The sequence below is a fragment of the Macrobrachium nipponense genome, chromosome 3 (genome assembly GCF_015104395.2).
Source record: "Macrobrachium nipponense isolate FS-2020 chromosome 3, ASM1510439v2, whole genome shotgun sequence".
Lineage (NCBI taxonomy): Eukaryota > Metazoa > Arthropoda > Malacostraca > Decapoda > Palaemonidae > Macrobrachium > Macrobrachium nipponense.
In genome coordinates this window covers 106,633,284-106,650,682 of record NC_087202.1, presented here as the reverse complement: position 1 = coordinate 106,650,682, position 17,399 = coordinate 106,633,284, and the positions used below count along the sequence as shown (strand labels likewise).

Below are 17,399 nucleotides of genomic sequence, written 5' to 3'. Positions count from 1 at the left end.
ACCCAAACTCATTGTGGGGAAATTTACTACTGTTTCCTTGGATATTGAAATACTTTAGCATCATTCAAACACTTTAATAATATAATGCATAAATACTAGGCTATACATATTTACATCGTATACAAATACTACATTCAGTTGTATACACATACTTTTATATACAAAGTTAACAGTTATATACACATACTTTTATATACAAAGTTAATCATATGAGTAGTGATCAGACGACAGCTGTGCACTGGACTACGTACGTACTACTTGGAAGATAAAACAAACAAAAACTTTGTTGTTGTTAGTCGCCGGGGATAGATTAACATTTTTCCAGAGATTAAAGAGCTGAATTTTGTTTTGAAGGTATGTCAACCGCGTTAGTAAATAGGTATCATCTTCTAAAGAAATTTTTTTTCTCTCTTCTTTTTGCGGAAGAATCTTCAAGCCATTTTGCATTCAAAGTAATGAGAAGGAATCATTCTATTCTTCATGAAATCAGTAAAATACTTACACTAATAAAAACTAAAACTACGTACTGTATGCAAAACACACACATCATCGTTAGCTTCGTGTGTGTAAACGTTCATTCTAAGAAATTACAGAGTAGTATAACTAACACCTGATTGGTTGGTTGGTAGCCATGGAGATCTGTTATCCAATGACTGCCCTCTGTTTCTGTTCTATTTATAGACATATGCCATGGATGGCACTAGGTTTGAACGTTACCATGTTCGTGATTTTCTGACTGCTGACGGCAAAAATTACTCAATAATTTTCTTTATATAATTATTCCTTCGTGAAAACAATAATATAATATGATCATTTTAACTTTAACGTATAGTGGTATGAAAAACACCAGTGTGTCGTAGCGATGCGTCATCAATATAGTGGTATGAAAATACCACATGGTGTTGTAGCGATACGTAATCACAAAGTACAAATCCTTTTCCCGGACCATCCTCAGAATTTTACGACTCTTCAACTTCAAGATCGATATGGTGAAATATATTATATACCATATATACTCGCATATTATGCGACTTTTGAAGCCTAATTTTGAAGCTAATTTTAAAGGGGTCGCATCATACACGCGGTATAAAATTAGCGTACCGTCTATGCTTTCCCAAATCGGCAGATTGCATTAGTTACTACCGGTTTAAAACAGTAGATCTTTTGAAAAGTTTGCTTTACTTGTACTTCACTATATCCAATAATATTGTATGCATTCTCATATTACTATTGTATTTTAAAATACAAAAGAGCGATCGTGCGCCATTTGCATTATTTTGGTTCATACAGCATGTTTACCTGTTCTAGACTAACCATCTATAATTTCCAAATCAATTGATTAAGGCACAATACCGAAGGAATTTTTACTTTTTGTTTTACTCGGTAAAAGAAACATTTGTTACTTGAACTATTATTTTTATTTTAGGATACACAGTTAAGTGAAAATTTATTGAAGTAAAAAAAAAAAAATGCATAAAATTAATAAACCAAAATCCTCCAAAGTCCCCCTCCGTGTCCGTATCATCAAATACTGTTCTGAATTCTTCGCCATCAAGGCAGTCATATTCGTCATCTTCCAGATCTTTGATCATTTCATCTTCATATGGAAGGTATAATCTTGTCACCGTGGCGAGCTCTCTGGCGTGGCTTTTAAAAATCTGCCCTTAGGCTAATTTTACAATAACAACAACTGCCCCTGTTTGACAGACCTTTGAATATCCTTGAGAGAAACCCCAAGGCTATAATTATAAGATTATAATGGGTTTTCATTCCCAGGTACTTTAATCTCCTTCCTATTCGGCCCTGCTCTCTCTCTCTCTCTCTCTCTCTCGTTCTCATCTCTCTCCTATCATCTCTCTCTCTCTTCTTCTCTCTCTCGTCGTCGTCTCTCTCTCTCTCTCTCTCTCTCTCTCTCTCTCTTTCTCCCCTAAATCCTCAGCTGTCCGAGCGAGAGCTTTTTTTATGGGACAACATAGGCCCGCATTTCGCATTTTTCATACCTAATTATTTTGTATACGATTGCCCTTTCTCGGCTGTGAAGTTGATGTCTATCCATAGCTGTGAGATGACCAGGAATAACTTGTAGTTGGTGTCAAAGTCACTCCACAATTCAGTCAGGCCAAAACTTTGCCATATCGCATTCAAGCAATACTCAGTCATTGTTTCCTATCTATTATTTTGTCAGAGAGAGAGAGAGAGAATCTGTATACGATTGTTTATTTTCTCACTCGTCAAACTTACTCTGTTATGCTTTATTTCATATTTCCTTGCTCACCAATTTATTCTATACCTACGATATTAAGAAATCAAGATATGTGTAGAAGGGAGAACTGCCTGCAGACTGTACAGTCAGTATGGATTTAAACGCACGTGGAACTGGTTGAAATATTCGCAACAGCACCAAAATGAGATGCCATGGTGATAGAAAATCTGGCTCCGTTTCTTGTTATTACATAAACAAAACTTTATCAATCGTGAACTTACATAATTTATTTAGAATTCTGCGTAACGGAAAAGATAATATTTGATATCTGTAATGGGAGAAATGGTTTTATCTCTGTTGTTGTTATAAATTTCGCAGATATGCGATCAAACACTTGGGAGGAAGGACCAAAACAGCCCAGCCAGAGAGCTCAGCTCATTTTGTAAATACTATTGTTTGGCGTGCTAGGCTTACCCGATTCATTTGGGTGTGCGCTGCAGCTGCTGCTACTGCTACTGCTACTTAAATAATCGCATTTTTCTTACTAATCCTAAGAGTTGACCATGGAAAATCCCAAGATTAACCAAAAATCCCAAGATAATAAAATAACTGACATATGCCAAGCCTTGGAGTCCTAAATATTTACTCTGTCTGTCTATCATGAAAAGATACTGATAAATTGAATTGACGGTATCTTTTCTGAGAGAGAGAGAGAGAGAGTATATTGCAGTGTGTTCATGCTTGTTAAAAATGTGCAGTACGGGTAATTCATATCTGGAAGAAAAAAAAAATTAATTTTGTTGCTGTCAATCACATGGACTAAATTTACAAAGAGCAGGGAACAAATCTTGACATTCCTCTCAACTATACTGTAAGTGTTAACCTGAGACTCTGACACCAATAGGTATTAGCACACGCTCAACTGTATGTGTGTGTGTGTGTGTATGGGCATACTGTTAAAAATGTGCTGTACCTACAGGAATAAATACCTACATCTTGGAAGATAAAACAAAAAAACGAATTTTGTTGTTGTTAGTCGCTTGGGATATAAAGGGTGTGACCAGCAGACAGAAAGATTAACATTTTTCCAGAGATTAAAGAGCTGAATTTTGTTTTGAAGGTATGTCAACCGCGTTAGTAAATAGGTATCATCTTCTAAAGAAATTGTTTTTCTTTTCTTTTTGCGGAAGAATCTTCAAACCATTTTGCATTCAAAGTAATGAGAAGGAATCATTCTATTCTTCATGTAATCAGTAAAATACTTACACTAATAAAAACTAAAACTACGTATTGTATGCAAAACACACACATCATCGTTGGCTTCGCGTGTGTAAACGTTCATTCTAAGAAATTCACAGAGTAGTACAACTAACACCTGATTGGTTGGTTGGTAGCCATGGAGATCTGTTATCCAATGACTGCCCTCTGCTTCTGTTCTATTTATAGACATATGCCGTGGGGCGTGGATGGCACTAGTTTTGAACGTTACCATGTTCGTGATTTTCTGACTGCTGACGGCAAAAATTACTCAATAATTTTCTTTATATAATTATTTCTTTGTGAAAACAATAATATGATATGAACATTTTTAACTTTAATGTATAGTGGTATGAAAAATACCAGTGTGTCATAGCGATGTGTCATCAATATAGTGGTATGAAAATACCACATGGTGTTGTAGCGATATGTAATCACGAAGTACAAATCCTTTTCCCGGACCATCCTCAAAATTTTACGACTCTTCAACTTCAAGATCGTTATGGTGAAATATATTATATAATCATACTTATTGTTAAAATTCACAGGTTGAACTGCAAAATATTATATTTTGATTGTCATGTACATATATTTTTTGCGTTTTACGGAATGTTTGTTTTGAAAATAATAGCTATTAGTGAACATATGATATTAATTGTCCCACTATTTTGTTATAGGTGATCTTAGTTATCTCAGCCTCATTTAACAGTATTATATTAATATTTATTTAATTAAATAAACTGTAATTAATAAATAACAATAATGAAAAACATAAAGGGAAAAAATGTTTTTGCTGCAGTAGTGATATTTGTTTGATTATGCATCTGACCTCACATTTCCGAAATCTGAAAAATTCCAAAAACCGAAACATCGGAATGTGTGTGTACTGCACATTTTTTTAAACAAGCACACAATGCCTACACATTTACTGATACCCGTTGGTGAAAGACTCAAATTACAGTATTCATTCCTGAGAGAGAGAGAGAGAGAGAGAGAATGATTTAGGACATCAAGGCGTGTTATTTTTACTATTATTTTATTATCTTGGGATTCTTTTTTAATCTTGAGATTTTCTATTCAATTCTCGAGATTAGTAAGAAAATTACCGTAACTTGACTAGCAGCAGCACACATCTGAATGACTCGGCCATTAGCATGCTAAACCACCAACCTTATGAACTGACTCTCTCAGAAAAGGAACTCGCATGATACATGAGATACATGACAAAACCACTGTTTATTGGTGAAAATTTGGGGGTCGCATGATATGCGAGATCGCACGTTACTCGAGTATATACGGTAGTCATACTTATTGTTAAAATTCACAAGTTGAACTGCAAAACATTATTATATTTTGATTGTTATGTACATATATTTTTTGTGTTTTACGGAATGTTTGTTTTGAAAATAATACCTATTAGTGAACTTATGGTATTAATTGTCCCACTATTTTATTATAGGTGATCTTAATTATCTCACATTCATTTAACACTATTATATTAATATTTATTTAAATAAACTGTAATTAATAGGTCCTTATCTTCGCCCGATCCGTCGAGCGTAGAGGAGAGCGCTCATTACCCGACGTGCATTTGTATTCGGAGTCTTCCGTTCGCTTGCCCCCCCCTAACTTCTGACTATTGCTTCCTCAGGGCTCCTCCAGACTCTTGGAGGGGCTGCGGGGGACGACCTTGGCCAGGTGTGGATGTTGCTGGGGTTTCAGGGCACGCCGAGGGTCCATGGGCTGCTCCAGCATCTGGCGGGAGCTGTGCCGGTCACCCATGGAGCGGTGACCACCACTACACGATCATGTCTCTATGGTACGCCGCCCCTCCTCACCTGTTTTACACCCCTCTCGTGATGTCTGTGACGCAACGGCCAACGTGCAGGGCCCGATCGCTGCCATGCTGAGGAGGGGCGTGTCTCCCCCTCCGGGTTCTTTGTGCTGCCAGCCCCGGTCTTCTGTTGCCCGAAGAGCTCGCCCCTGGACCTGCCGCCGGTACCCAGGATGTCGCTGGCTGCTGCCCCGTCTCCTAGAGTACCTGCCCTGTCTGCCGTACCTGCTGCTGCTGCTGTTCCCGCACCTGCCGACGTCGTTTCAGCCCGCGGTGTTGCTGCCCCAGACGCTGGTCCTTCCGGACAGGTGCAGCAGGGCCCTGTTGCTTCAGCAACAGCAGCCCCGGCTCCATCCTGGATGGAGGACTTGACGCCTGTCCTGAGGGAACCGACGAAGAAGAGGGAGGTGTTGTCGTCGTCTTCTTCGTCGACTGCTGCCGCCTCTTCCCCTTCGACTCCCAAGGCTTCCAAGCCAAGGAAGAAGAAGGCTGCCTCCTTCCCCCCTAAAAAGGCTCCTTCGGGAACTTCTAAGGGCCCGTCTCATTCTGGTTGGATGGGGGGTCGCAGGGCCCGTCTCTCCTTCCGCAAGGAAGAAGAAGACTGGGACCAGAGGAGTACCAGCTAACACTGGTACTTCCTCACCTGGTGTAGGGGCGCTGCCGCTACACCAGGTTCTGGTTCGGCCTCTCGCTCGCGTGAGGTACCGAGTGTACGAGCGCCCGCTGGCGACCGTGCAGCCAAGGCCCAGACGTCCGAGTTCGCTCGGTGCCAGGACCAAGGCACGGAGCAGAAGGCTGGCGAGAGCTGCTCAGGTGACTCTCGCTAGACCAGCGATCGCTCTCGTAGCGACCAGCTGGTTACCAGGGTTGCCGTGACGGTCCTAGACTGACCACGGGCGGAGGCTGGTAAGAGGTCCCCTCGATCGCAGGAACCAGCCTCAGCTGGTTCCAGCGGTTTGACGTGCCGTGAGAACGGGCACCGGTCCCATTGCGACAGTGGTCTCTGCAGGTCCCCTGACCGCCGCTCCCACCAGGACTGGACGGATAGGGGGACCAGCAGCAGCTCCCCTGACACACGGGACCAGGGCTGCTGTTCTCGGTCCAGCCACTCGCCCCAGGGGAGCGGCATGACCAGGCCTGCAGCTTGATCGCCACCGTTGGCGATCACCTGCAGCCCCCCAAGCACACCGGTTCTGCCGGTGAGCAAGGTGGGAGTGTCAGGTCTTCCTCTCCTGTTCCTCCAACTTCCTCGGGTTACACCGGGAAGGGCGAGGCAACAAGGAGTGATCGTGAGGGGCGCCCCCCCCATGACGTCCTACGTGCCAGGCACGGTCCTCGGATCGACCAGGTCGTATGCGCAAGTGGCAGGAGGAGACCAGGAGGGGTCTGTCGCTGTTCCTCCCTCTGAAGAGGGGTCTCGGGAATCGTTCTTGCTGGAGGGGCTTGATGGTCCTACTCCTCAAGATGAGGGCACTCCTGAGAGCCAGAGGAATTTTGCTGAGGTCATTGTGCTGATTCGTCAACACAACGACCTCGGGGAATGATCGCCAACCGCTTGTCCAGACCAGCAGTCCTCCCAGCCTACCGGTTCGGCTGGTAGGCAGGGGGGGGGAGCTCTCATAACAGCTCCCCTAACATAAGACTGACGCTCCGTTCCTTGGTCCAGCTTTTCTCCAAGAAGCCGCTGGTCCAGACCTGTAGCTCAGTCGCCACCGTTGGTTGGCGATCGCCTGCAGTCCTCCCAGCCTACTAGCATGCTAGTAGGAAGGGTAGGAGCATCAGGTCTCCCTCACCTGTCCCTTCAACCTCCTTAGACTACACCGGGAGAAACGAGGCAAACAGGAGTGACCGTGAGGGTGGGGGGGCTGGCAAGGACGAATGACGCTTCCCAGACTCTGGAGGGACCATCACCACTGTTCATGTGATGGTCTGTTTGGACCACGCATTCAAGAGAACAGGGCGCGCTCCCCCTTCGGTCCTCTTGAGAGGTTTGGGACTCGTCGGAGGACGGTATCGGCTCTCTCCTGTCAGGTGCTCAATCAGCCCCACCCAGACGACATTCACGGTGGCGGCAGACGCTTAACCTACAGTACGAGTTTGTAACTCTCTTTGGGAAAACGTTTTCTCCTGGCGATACGTTTTCCCAGACTCTGAGAGGCCATCGCCGCAAGGGGATGGCTGCTCGTACTCGCTTCTCCAACTGCTAGTTCTGCTGGGAAGGCAAGCGAGTATCCAATTCCTCCCCCATTCCCTCTCTCCTTACGGCTATGAGGGAAAGGGGAGGGATCCTGCAGAGAATTCTCTGTAGGATTCCACGTTGGGGACTGCGTTCCTGGGGGGGACCTTCGGGTTCTACCGGACGTAATCCCCGTCGTTGAGGAAGGATCCTGCCCCATCCTCGATTTCTACGGGAATCGGGAGGACCACCGAGCGCTTAAAATTCTGCGGAATTTCTAGCACGCTCAAAGTGTTCGGGTTTTTTTTACGATCTGCAGACACTTGGGTGAAACCATGGTCCAGAGTGGGCTAGACGAGAATCCCGATAATTGTTACTACAATAATCGGGAATCTCGCCAAATGCTCGAATTCCTGGAATTTCTAGCGTTTGGAAGAAGCACTGCCGCTGAAGGAAGAATATCTCACAGTAGGCGACCAACCCTGGGATAGAAAAGAACGGACGGGAACATCCAGTTTGGCTTGAACTATCGCCTTCGGTATTCTGTTATCACCATTGAAGCTTTCCTTCAGGGAAGACTTCTCTTTCACACTCTTGATTAGAGAATGAAGGGTGTCGGCTTCCAATCCTTATTCTCATTCCTCGAATGGAAAAGAATTTAGGATGGAGGTCTTTGTACAGGAACCTACAAACATACTACGTATATTACCCTAGCGACATGATTCTGTTAATCAATTGAATTGTCCAGGGCGTAGGCACATACCGTAGTTAACTGTATGGATTGTGACCGAGACGAATAGTATCTTAATTAAACTGCAACTCGGGACTGCCTGCAACCTCCCAGGAGTTACCAGTTTCGATTTTGAGATACTTATGGTATTGTTACGACAACACCACCTCAGCTTTTGTATTCACCGAAATCCGTTTCGTTTAAATACAATTGCTCGAGCATATTTTTTTACACTCGATGGTTCTAGCTGAACGTATTCCTTCTTGGAATGGATTACCTGGCAACTCAGGATGACGAGTGAGCGAGAGCTAACTGTGTATTGGGCTGCCGATGCAGCCCAGTACCAGTTGGCTTTCCGAGATGCACGGACGGTTTATGTCTCTCTCCCCTACAATTATTGACTACCGAACCGTATTTCTCCCCGACAATCACAGACTTAGGCCTCTGATTGACGGGGATTCTTGCATACATGAATGACCATCTCTACTGCATCGCCTAGGACATTGCGAGAATTTTCAGACAGAGATATCTCACTAGACTCGCTATCATCTTTCTGTTTACCGCACGGTAACAGAAATCTGTAGCCTAGTCTCCCGCTGCATCGCACCCCTGCAATAATGCAGAATGATTTCTTCAGACATCTGAGTTTGTCTTCTAAAATATCTCGTATTCGTAGGTGTGCAATTGTTCATTGTTCACCCCGAATTACAGATGTACGACGGAAGACATCGCCTGCTCCCCGCCCTGCCAGCTCTACTTCCAAGTATTGTCCTCCCTGGATAACCTGAAGAAGATGACGATCAGCCCATGAGAAGCAGTTCTTCAGGCAATACATCCCTGTGTTTTCATTACTGAAAAGTGCCCCGCTTTCATTGCAACTACAACTCTCACCGAACAGCAATGAAATAGCGGTTTAGCGTTTTCAGTCTTTTGTAAGCACAGGTTCAGAATCTTGAGAATTACTTCTCTCGATTCAGCTGTGAAGACGTAGGTAGCATTCACCTTCCACCTTCGTCTTCAACGGCAGATACTAGTGTTGTTTCTCCTTAGCTGAGATTCAACTACTATGAGAATTCTGTCTTGCCATCAGGGACCTCGGTCTCAAGAAGGCAATTAACTTTCGCCTGTTGGGCACATGCCTTAGAGAATCATCACCTGCCGTCCGGCATTGGTGGCAAACAAATAGACGATTTGTATGGTCTCTCAGCATAACCCTTTAAAGGAGAAAGTCATGTGACTTGCTCGGATGCTTGGACAGCTTGCTTCACACAACCGAACACAGTCAGTCGGCAGCTGTCAAAGCGCCCAAGTCAGTTACGAGCTACGCTGTGGACTTAGTTTGGTTGTTCCAGATCAATCATTACTTCGTCCTACTAGCTTGTCCCAGTACCCATACCATCGACACCCACCATGGAGTGTCGGTGTCCTATCGCCCACGGAGACGGAAAGACTTCGCCGCAGGGGGATACGAGACCACGAGAGGCTTCGCTGCAATGGGATTCAAGAATCCGAGACACTTTGCTGCAGACGGATAGACCAGTATGGGTACTGGACATCACCAAAGAGGGAACTAGGATACCTCCCTCGCTCCTACGACCAGGGAGGCAATCCAAGGTTGGGCGAACACCAGTCTGTTCTCAAAAGACTCAGATTCCTCCCACCAAGAAGTGAGTCTTCCTATTGTAAAAGGACCGATGGTTTGTATATCGTACCGGAACTAATGACAATTTGTCGAAAATTGCATTTTTCCTAACTATACAAACCTGAGGTCCTTTTACAATAGGAAGGTAACTAGCGGCAGTTGGGACGGTCGTAAGCTTCGAACAAGGGAGTTCGGTACTTAACTCCTTGTTCGACAGTGCGTGCGCAGCGCGACTGGGAGGTGAAGAATCACTGCTTTAGGCCCAGGAAAAAACGCAGTGAGGGGTGGCATGAGGTGGAACTATAAGTAAAAGGACCTCAGGTTTGTATAGTTAGGAAAAATGCAATTTTCGACAAATTGTCATTTCAAGGCAAACCTTGAATTCTTTGTGAAGGAAACTCTGGCCTGATGCCATATCCGCCCGAGACTTTGAAGGATTCGACATGGGCGAAGCTGATGCAGATTCAGAAACAGTAGACAATCCTGAAACTGTTTCACAGCTGGATCTTGACGAGATCATTGCTCTCGGCAAGTCCATGGGCTGGTCGTCGACAAGGACGACATCAGTGACCTCGAGGAGCACCAAGAGGAGCTTATGACGGATGACCTGAAGCAGTTGGAGGCCATGCAACCTTGGATTAATTTTTAAAGCGGGCTGTAGTAGTAGTAAGCAGTGATACGAAAAAACGGAAAGTTGAAAGTGGTGAAGAAATTGAAATTAGGGAGAAAAAAAAAATAAATAAAAGAAATAAATAAATAAATTTTAATTTTTTTGTAAAGTTAAGTGTTAATGTTTTCTGCCATTTGTTAATGTGTTTTGTAAAGTTTAGTGTTTATGTTTTCTGCCATTTTTTAATGTGTTTCGTAAAGTTGAGTGTTCAGGTTTTCTGCCATTTGTCCTCCTCCGTCACCACTTTCGGAGATCGATTCACTCGAAAGGTAAGGTTCCATATTTTACTACAGTATTTCTTGTACCATGTACACTAATACATTTTATTTACAGGTACATATAGTATATGTAGTTTATGTTAGGTATTGAATGGTCCAAATTGTTGTATTTCATTGTTTATTGGTCAGTTTAGCTTTATTATAAAATTTACTGGGGTGTTTTTGTAGGGGTTAGAACGAATTAGGTACTTTATATGTAAAATGTGGTTCAAGATATGAAAAAATTTGGTTACGGAGGCCGCTTCGGAACAGATTAATTTCGTATCCTGAGGTACTACTGTACGTACTCTCCTTCTGCCTTCTGAGAACTCTCCAGGAGGTAGAACGATGGATTGCCCCATCTCTTCCTCGAATCTTCTAAAATCTCAGGAAAGTTGCATTCAGCTCCAACATGTGATGTGGACTTAGTTGTTCTGTACGCTCCATGCCCCCAAAGCCAGGAGTTCTTTGAGAGGAGGCTCCTGAGTGCAGGAACAAATTCAGGGTGTGAATTAAGGGCAACTCCCTTTGTCAAGCTTCAAAAAGTCTTAGGTTAACCCCAAGCTGAGTGGTCTTTTGTGGAGAGATGCTACCAATCACTAAGATCTTTATCTCATCATGTCAGGAGTTGGTCCATTATTTCTTTCGGGAGATCTTTGATACAGATGTATGGCCATTACTTCAGAGGACTTCATCAGCTGTATACAAGATGAGCCGTCTGCTGATGTGATTGGTGTCATCGAAAGGGTTAATCTTACTCAGAGTTCCTGTTAAGTAGACAAGATCTTCTGAGTGTTTTTCAGAACAGAAGAGAGGATTTACTTGTGATTAGTTTGTCTGAAGGATGTGGACCTCTCTCTGCCCTCAGAACTCTGTGTGGTTCAAGAGCTTGGAGCGGTCATGTTTACATAGGAAAACTGACATCCTACTTGGGACCTTACTCTGGTACTGAGTGTTCTCTCTCAACCTCCTCTGAGCCCATGCATCAATCATCTCCCAGGAAACTGACTTTGGAAGCAGTTTTCCTTCTCACCTTAGCTTCCTTGGAAGGGTGGTTGGAAAGCATCAGGGTCCCTTTAAGCACTGTGCCATTATCTGGACGATTCATCTCCTAGAAGTTAGGTGATGTAGGCTTCATGTTAACACAGGACAGGAAGAGGTGTCCTAGAGCACCCTTTCAGTTTTCTACACAAGGTGATTAGATAAACTGACTCATCATCAAGTTCTCCCACCAATTTGGTGCATGCAGAAGCTCTTGACACCAGAAAAATAAGTTCCTCCCGGCATTTTAAAGTACTTATCTTTTCATATGATGTGAATGCTGGTTCATACTATGTCAGACCACTTTCACTTTCTTCTACATGAAGAACGTGGTGGCTGTTCAACAATGTGACTCATTCAGTGCCCCCGACAGAACAGTTTGCATCTTACCTAAGATGATTATGTGGAGCAGGAAATGAGGGAATCGAGTTAACTTGCCTCTTTTCTTCAACTTTTCTCCCGTCATTATACCTACTGGCAGTTTGGAGAATAGACACATCATACAATGGAATTGGCTTGATGCACTTTTCATGTTCCATGCAATATGCAAATCTGCTTCTCAGTAGCTTAAACTCCTCTCGCCAGCAAGGGGAGTGAGGAATGGTGACAACCAGTTTCTTGTTGCTGACATGGTTTGTTGCCTGAACATTTTTAGTTCTTTTGAACTTCCATGAATGCTATGAATCTGGTCATATTTCATCGTATTTGAACCCAGTGGACTGAGTGTTAGATATCCACACATCTAACATCTCAAAGGCTTAGGTCCTCTTCTTTAGCAATCTCATTTCTAAGAAGAAATATTGGGTGTGCTGAACCTCCAGTCGGTTCAGGATTCTCATATCTCTGTCCAATTATGAGTCTATCCTATTGTTAAGACTGAAGGTTTGTTCCGCGTATGAACAAATAACAAATTTTTCATCGATTTGTTTTTCATAGCTAACAAACCTGAGGTCTTAACATTGAATGCTCACCTCTAACCACCCCTCTTATGTTTCATCTTTGGTTGGAAGAAAGACAGATGCATCACAGAATTAAAGTTCACTCTCTCGACTTGCTTCAACATCAACTACACTTTGGATGCCATATGCCACAGATTCCTTGCATTTACAGTTTTTGATTGTTTTTAACTGGTTTCCAGCTGGTGCCAGAAGATTTATTCTATTGTTTAGACCTCAGTTTTGTTAGCTATGAAAAATACAAATTAGTAAAAAGTTTGTAATTTTTTTAAATAACCCAATTATGTATCACCCTCCAACTTCCCCACTCATGTTGAAGGAGAAGAAACAGAATGGTAAATAATAATAGACGTTTTAATTACCCTAAAGGATGGGTCAATAGATGGTTCAAACCAAACTGTCTTATTAATTTTTTTTCACCTTTGAGCATTTCATACAAAATCATCTGTTATATTCTTTATATAGAACATGAGGTTTCACCCCCACACCACTTATATGGTATCCATTTTGGCCAGCTCCCTCTCTCTCTCTCCTCTTCTCTTCTCTCTCCTCTCTCCTCTCTCTCTCTCTCTCTCATCGATCCCTCTCTCTCTCTCTCTCGTCTCTCTTCTCTTCTCTCTCTCTCTCTCTCTCTCTCTTTGTTTTATCAGTAAAAAATGTGTAAGAAAAGGGTGAAAGAAAGCTGAAGAGATTATGAAAACTTATTCAATCTAAACTTTCAAGCCTGCAATGGATTAAAGTCTGGTACTTCTGTCTGCATGTAATGATACCATAAGGAAGAAAGTTCGTGTTAGAAACACGGTGCAGTTCAAGATAAATGGTACCCATTAAAAAAAAAAAAAAAAAAAAACTGTCCATCAAGCTTGCTACTGGAATTTTTGCAATCTTGATAGGCATTTTAATTGTTGATTTGACAGTTTTCAGCAAGCAAGTAATTAAAAAAGAAACCCACAAATTCAATTTGTAACTTGTTTACTTCTAAGTATTTACATTTAGTTTTACTCCACACTCGAGTACTTTCGTCGTAAACAAGTTACAAATTGAATTTGTGGGTTTCTTTTTCAATATTCAGAAGAAACAAAACTGAAAGAAGTTTTTGTTTTTGGATTTGGTTCAGCAAGTAATTAATCGTGATTAATATAAAAGTGTTAACAGTTTCCCAGGATTTATGTTATGGTTAATTTTGGAAGATGTTTGATTTGTTTTGTTGAAATACTAAGTACTTTATGTATTTTGAAGGCTCTTGCAAAAAATCCTTCTGCTCAAGCATTCCTTGGACCTGAAAACCCAGAGGAACCCTATTTAGATGGCATCAATTACAATTGTGTTGCTCCTGGCAAGAGATTCCAGCCCATGTCCAACTTGTCTGGTGGAGAGAAGACTATTGCAGCCTTAGCCTTACTCTTTGCAATTCACAGGTCAGTGATTTTGTTCAATCCTTTTGATTTCTGACCATGTTATGTACATTGCCATTGGCTTACTAACCCTTAGTGGACAGGTAATTTATCTGTATGCAGTATACCCCAGACTGGGTAAACTTTGAGGTCAGCAAAATAAAATTTTTAAAAACTCATCAATGGAAAGAGGAAGATATACAAATGTGCATGGTGTAAGAAAAAATTCTGAAAAAAATTTCCCTACCATTCATGAGAAGTTGAAAATTACTATTGACAACCCATTGTGGGACCTCTTTTGGAAGACGATCATAAATTTTATGAAGCTATACATGGTTTTTCTAATAAATTCATTTATTATTTTTTGTAAAATTATAATTACAGATCACACAATATCAAAACAGATAAGAAATAAAATTAGTAACAAATTCTGAGCAATTTTCGTCTAAAATATTTATATAAATTTACCGAGAACAAAGATGCAGTAGCTTCTTTTTTGGCTTTATATATGTTTTTCAATTTCCTTGCACTTTTCTTAATTATATTTATAACTGGCATACTATGATAAGAAATAAAACCAACAGCAACCCCTTGGTATATTTATGAGCAAAATTACAAAAAGACGTCATGTGAGAGAGAAGGCAGTACTTAGTCCCTTGAAGTCTAGATCAAAACTGAGCTGCTCAGTCTCATCTTATCCAGTCTAAAAGTGAATTTATGGGCTACAGAATTAGTGGCACCTCTTTCCCACCTGATTCCCTTCAAATCGAAGGCGAGTATTATTGCTTCTCCCCAGGATCAAGTCCCTCCATCACCCATAACCTGCTATTACTACTCATGAGAGCCTATCTGCCCATTAAGTTAAATTAATAGAATTTCAAAATTATAACAACTTGAAAGTATCCTTAATGAGTTAATGAGTTAAACTGCAGTTCCAGAAACAAGAATTTTTAAGCAATAACAACCCCTCATTTTATAACTGCCCTCAGGTGTGTCAGCTCAATTTCAGACAAAAAAAAATAAAAAATCCAGCTCATTTGTACATCTTGGCTTTAGAGTTGCCTTTCCTTATCCCTTACAAATATATATATTTGTTTTCCTTCTCAGGATACATTTCTTCTCTTCGTAGGGGAGGAAGGCATTATTTGTTTGTTTTCAGTTGTCAGCCATGTTTCTTCCTGGAATTAACAGTTTTAAGCATTTTTATAGGGGTTCTAAGTATTCGCAGATTTTACGCTGGGGGGGGGGGGGGGGGGGGGTTATCTGGTACACACACGCGAGTATCTATAGATTCATTTACGGTAACGAGAAGCAAGAAAATCGCTCTGATGTGAGTTCAATAAGGCAAAATAAACTTGCCTTGTAATCGCCCTCAGTTGATTTCTAAACCAAAATATTGATTGCTATGTTTGTATTTTATATATATATAATAATCTTATTACAAAAAAACAGTAGTTTGTTCTGTCTGTCTGTGTTGTCTGTAAGCACTTTTCACCGGTGCGGAATCCCATGAAAGTGCTTAACAGCTGACAGACCAATTTATCATCATTAGCAGTTAAAGAGGGGTGAAGGAGAGTGGGTCTTTCCCTAACTAACAAGACCAAGGTATTTTCAAATCGTTGCTGAATATGGTAAGATACGGGTGAAAATTACATCCGGCAAAACTACCACTCGGTTGGTAGTTTACAGTAAACATTGAATTGTGAATTCTCACGTTCTGACAAGTAGGGCAGGTACAACAACATAAGAAATAACAAGAAAAGGAAATATAAAGTTATAGAGTGTTACCTCAGCAAAGAAACACCGGTGTTAGATAACTGTTACTTTACAGTACAGTCACATTGTCTGGGGCCATGGCACCCAGCCTCACCGCCTGGGTACCGGACCCCACTAACTAGTAGTAATAAAAAAAGTGCATACGGTTTTATTGGATACAGTGAAGTAAATCATAATTTTTCAAAAGAGCCATGGAAAAGATGCATATTTGTTATGTTTGTAGTATTTATGATAGGATACTTGTGAATATTACATATGTTAATTTTATAACTCTATATGATGTGACCCCATAAAAATTAGCTTCTAAATTAGGTCTTCAAAAGTCGCATGATACATGAGTATATTCAGTAGTTCGGCATTTGTTAATAAACAAATTTTCATAATAGTTTATTGTAGATTTGTTGGCACTTCTCATAGACAGTGCTGTAATTTCTAGTCATGTTAAGGGTTTATGATAGTATTTCCAAACTCATAGCTTTCAGCTTAAAAGTCAGGGGTCATGAAGGTACGGCTATAGCTACAAATCTGGCCTATAAAAGAAATTTGGAAATTTATTCTATCACCAGTTGTACTTTGTGATCTTCAATTGTCATGTGTTTTATCTTTAGGTCCTGACTCTTAAATTGATATGTTCTCAGTTGGCCTCATGCAGCTGTGGTTCAGATTATTACACCCTCAAAGAGGAGAGGATACTGTGGACTTTGACATTTCTTCCTAATCTTGGTCATTTGTAGCACAGAATGTTCATCTAGGGCACTAGTCTCTATACCATGTTAGAAGAGTAAGTGCTTTGATCCCTAATTGAATCAATCCTTTTGCAATACAGACTATAATTTTAATAACATACCAGTCCATTTCTTGACCCATTGTTAGTCTTCAGAACTCGTGGACTCAAGACACAGTTACTCAGTAATTTGTTGTTTCCAGTTCCCTGATAGCTAGTGCTTGAATAAGAGCAAACCTTCTTGCTCTAAACTGCTATTCAGGTTTTTAGTGCTAAAACTTTGAGGTAATGTGCCCTTCTGACCCCATGGACTGTGTACTTTGGTGGGTGAGACTACACTTGGTATGGTAATATTTTTCTGATGGAGAGACTTGAGAGCCCAGATGTGTATGTGGTGAGCTAGTTTCTCATAATTTGTTTTGTAGTTAGGAAGAAAAAAGTTAACACCTCACTATAGTTGTCAAGTGATTAGTTGTTACCAAAGGAATAAATTTGTTTTAAAAATTGCATAATTGCATATTTTTAATAACTGGTCCCTTTGACTCATGTAGGGGTCATGAGAGTTCTAAATTTGGAGTACATGCAGTCCCTGGTTATTGGCGATCCAGTTTTACAGAGCTTCTCTAGCAACAACAATAGCTGGATATTCAGTGCTGATATTTGTTTATCGGCACTGATAAGTGCTGTTACCACAGATTTTTATTGTCACGCTGTTGGGAAAGGAACCCCCGCTGATAAC

The 17,399-nt window shown here is 41.5% G+C and overlaps 1 protein-coding gene across 1 annotated transcript in view; it reads left to right on the top strand.

Moving 5' to 3' along the window:
* Positions 1 to 17,399, top strand: part of LOC135222469 (structural maintenance of chromosomes protein 1A-like) — a gene marked incomplete at its 5' end in the record, with an annotated part of 56,416 nt that overhangs the window by 19,399 nt on the left and 19,618 nt on the right. The window contains 1 exon segment of the mRNA XM_064260556.1: positions 14,006 to 14,184. Coding sequence (XP_064116626.1) covers positions 14,006 to 14,184 — 179 coding nt within the window.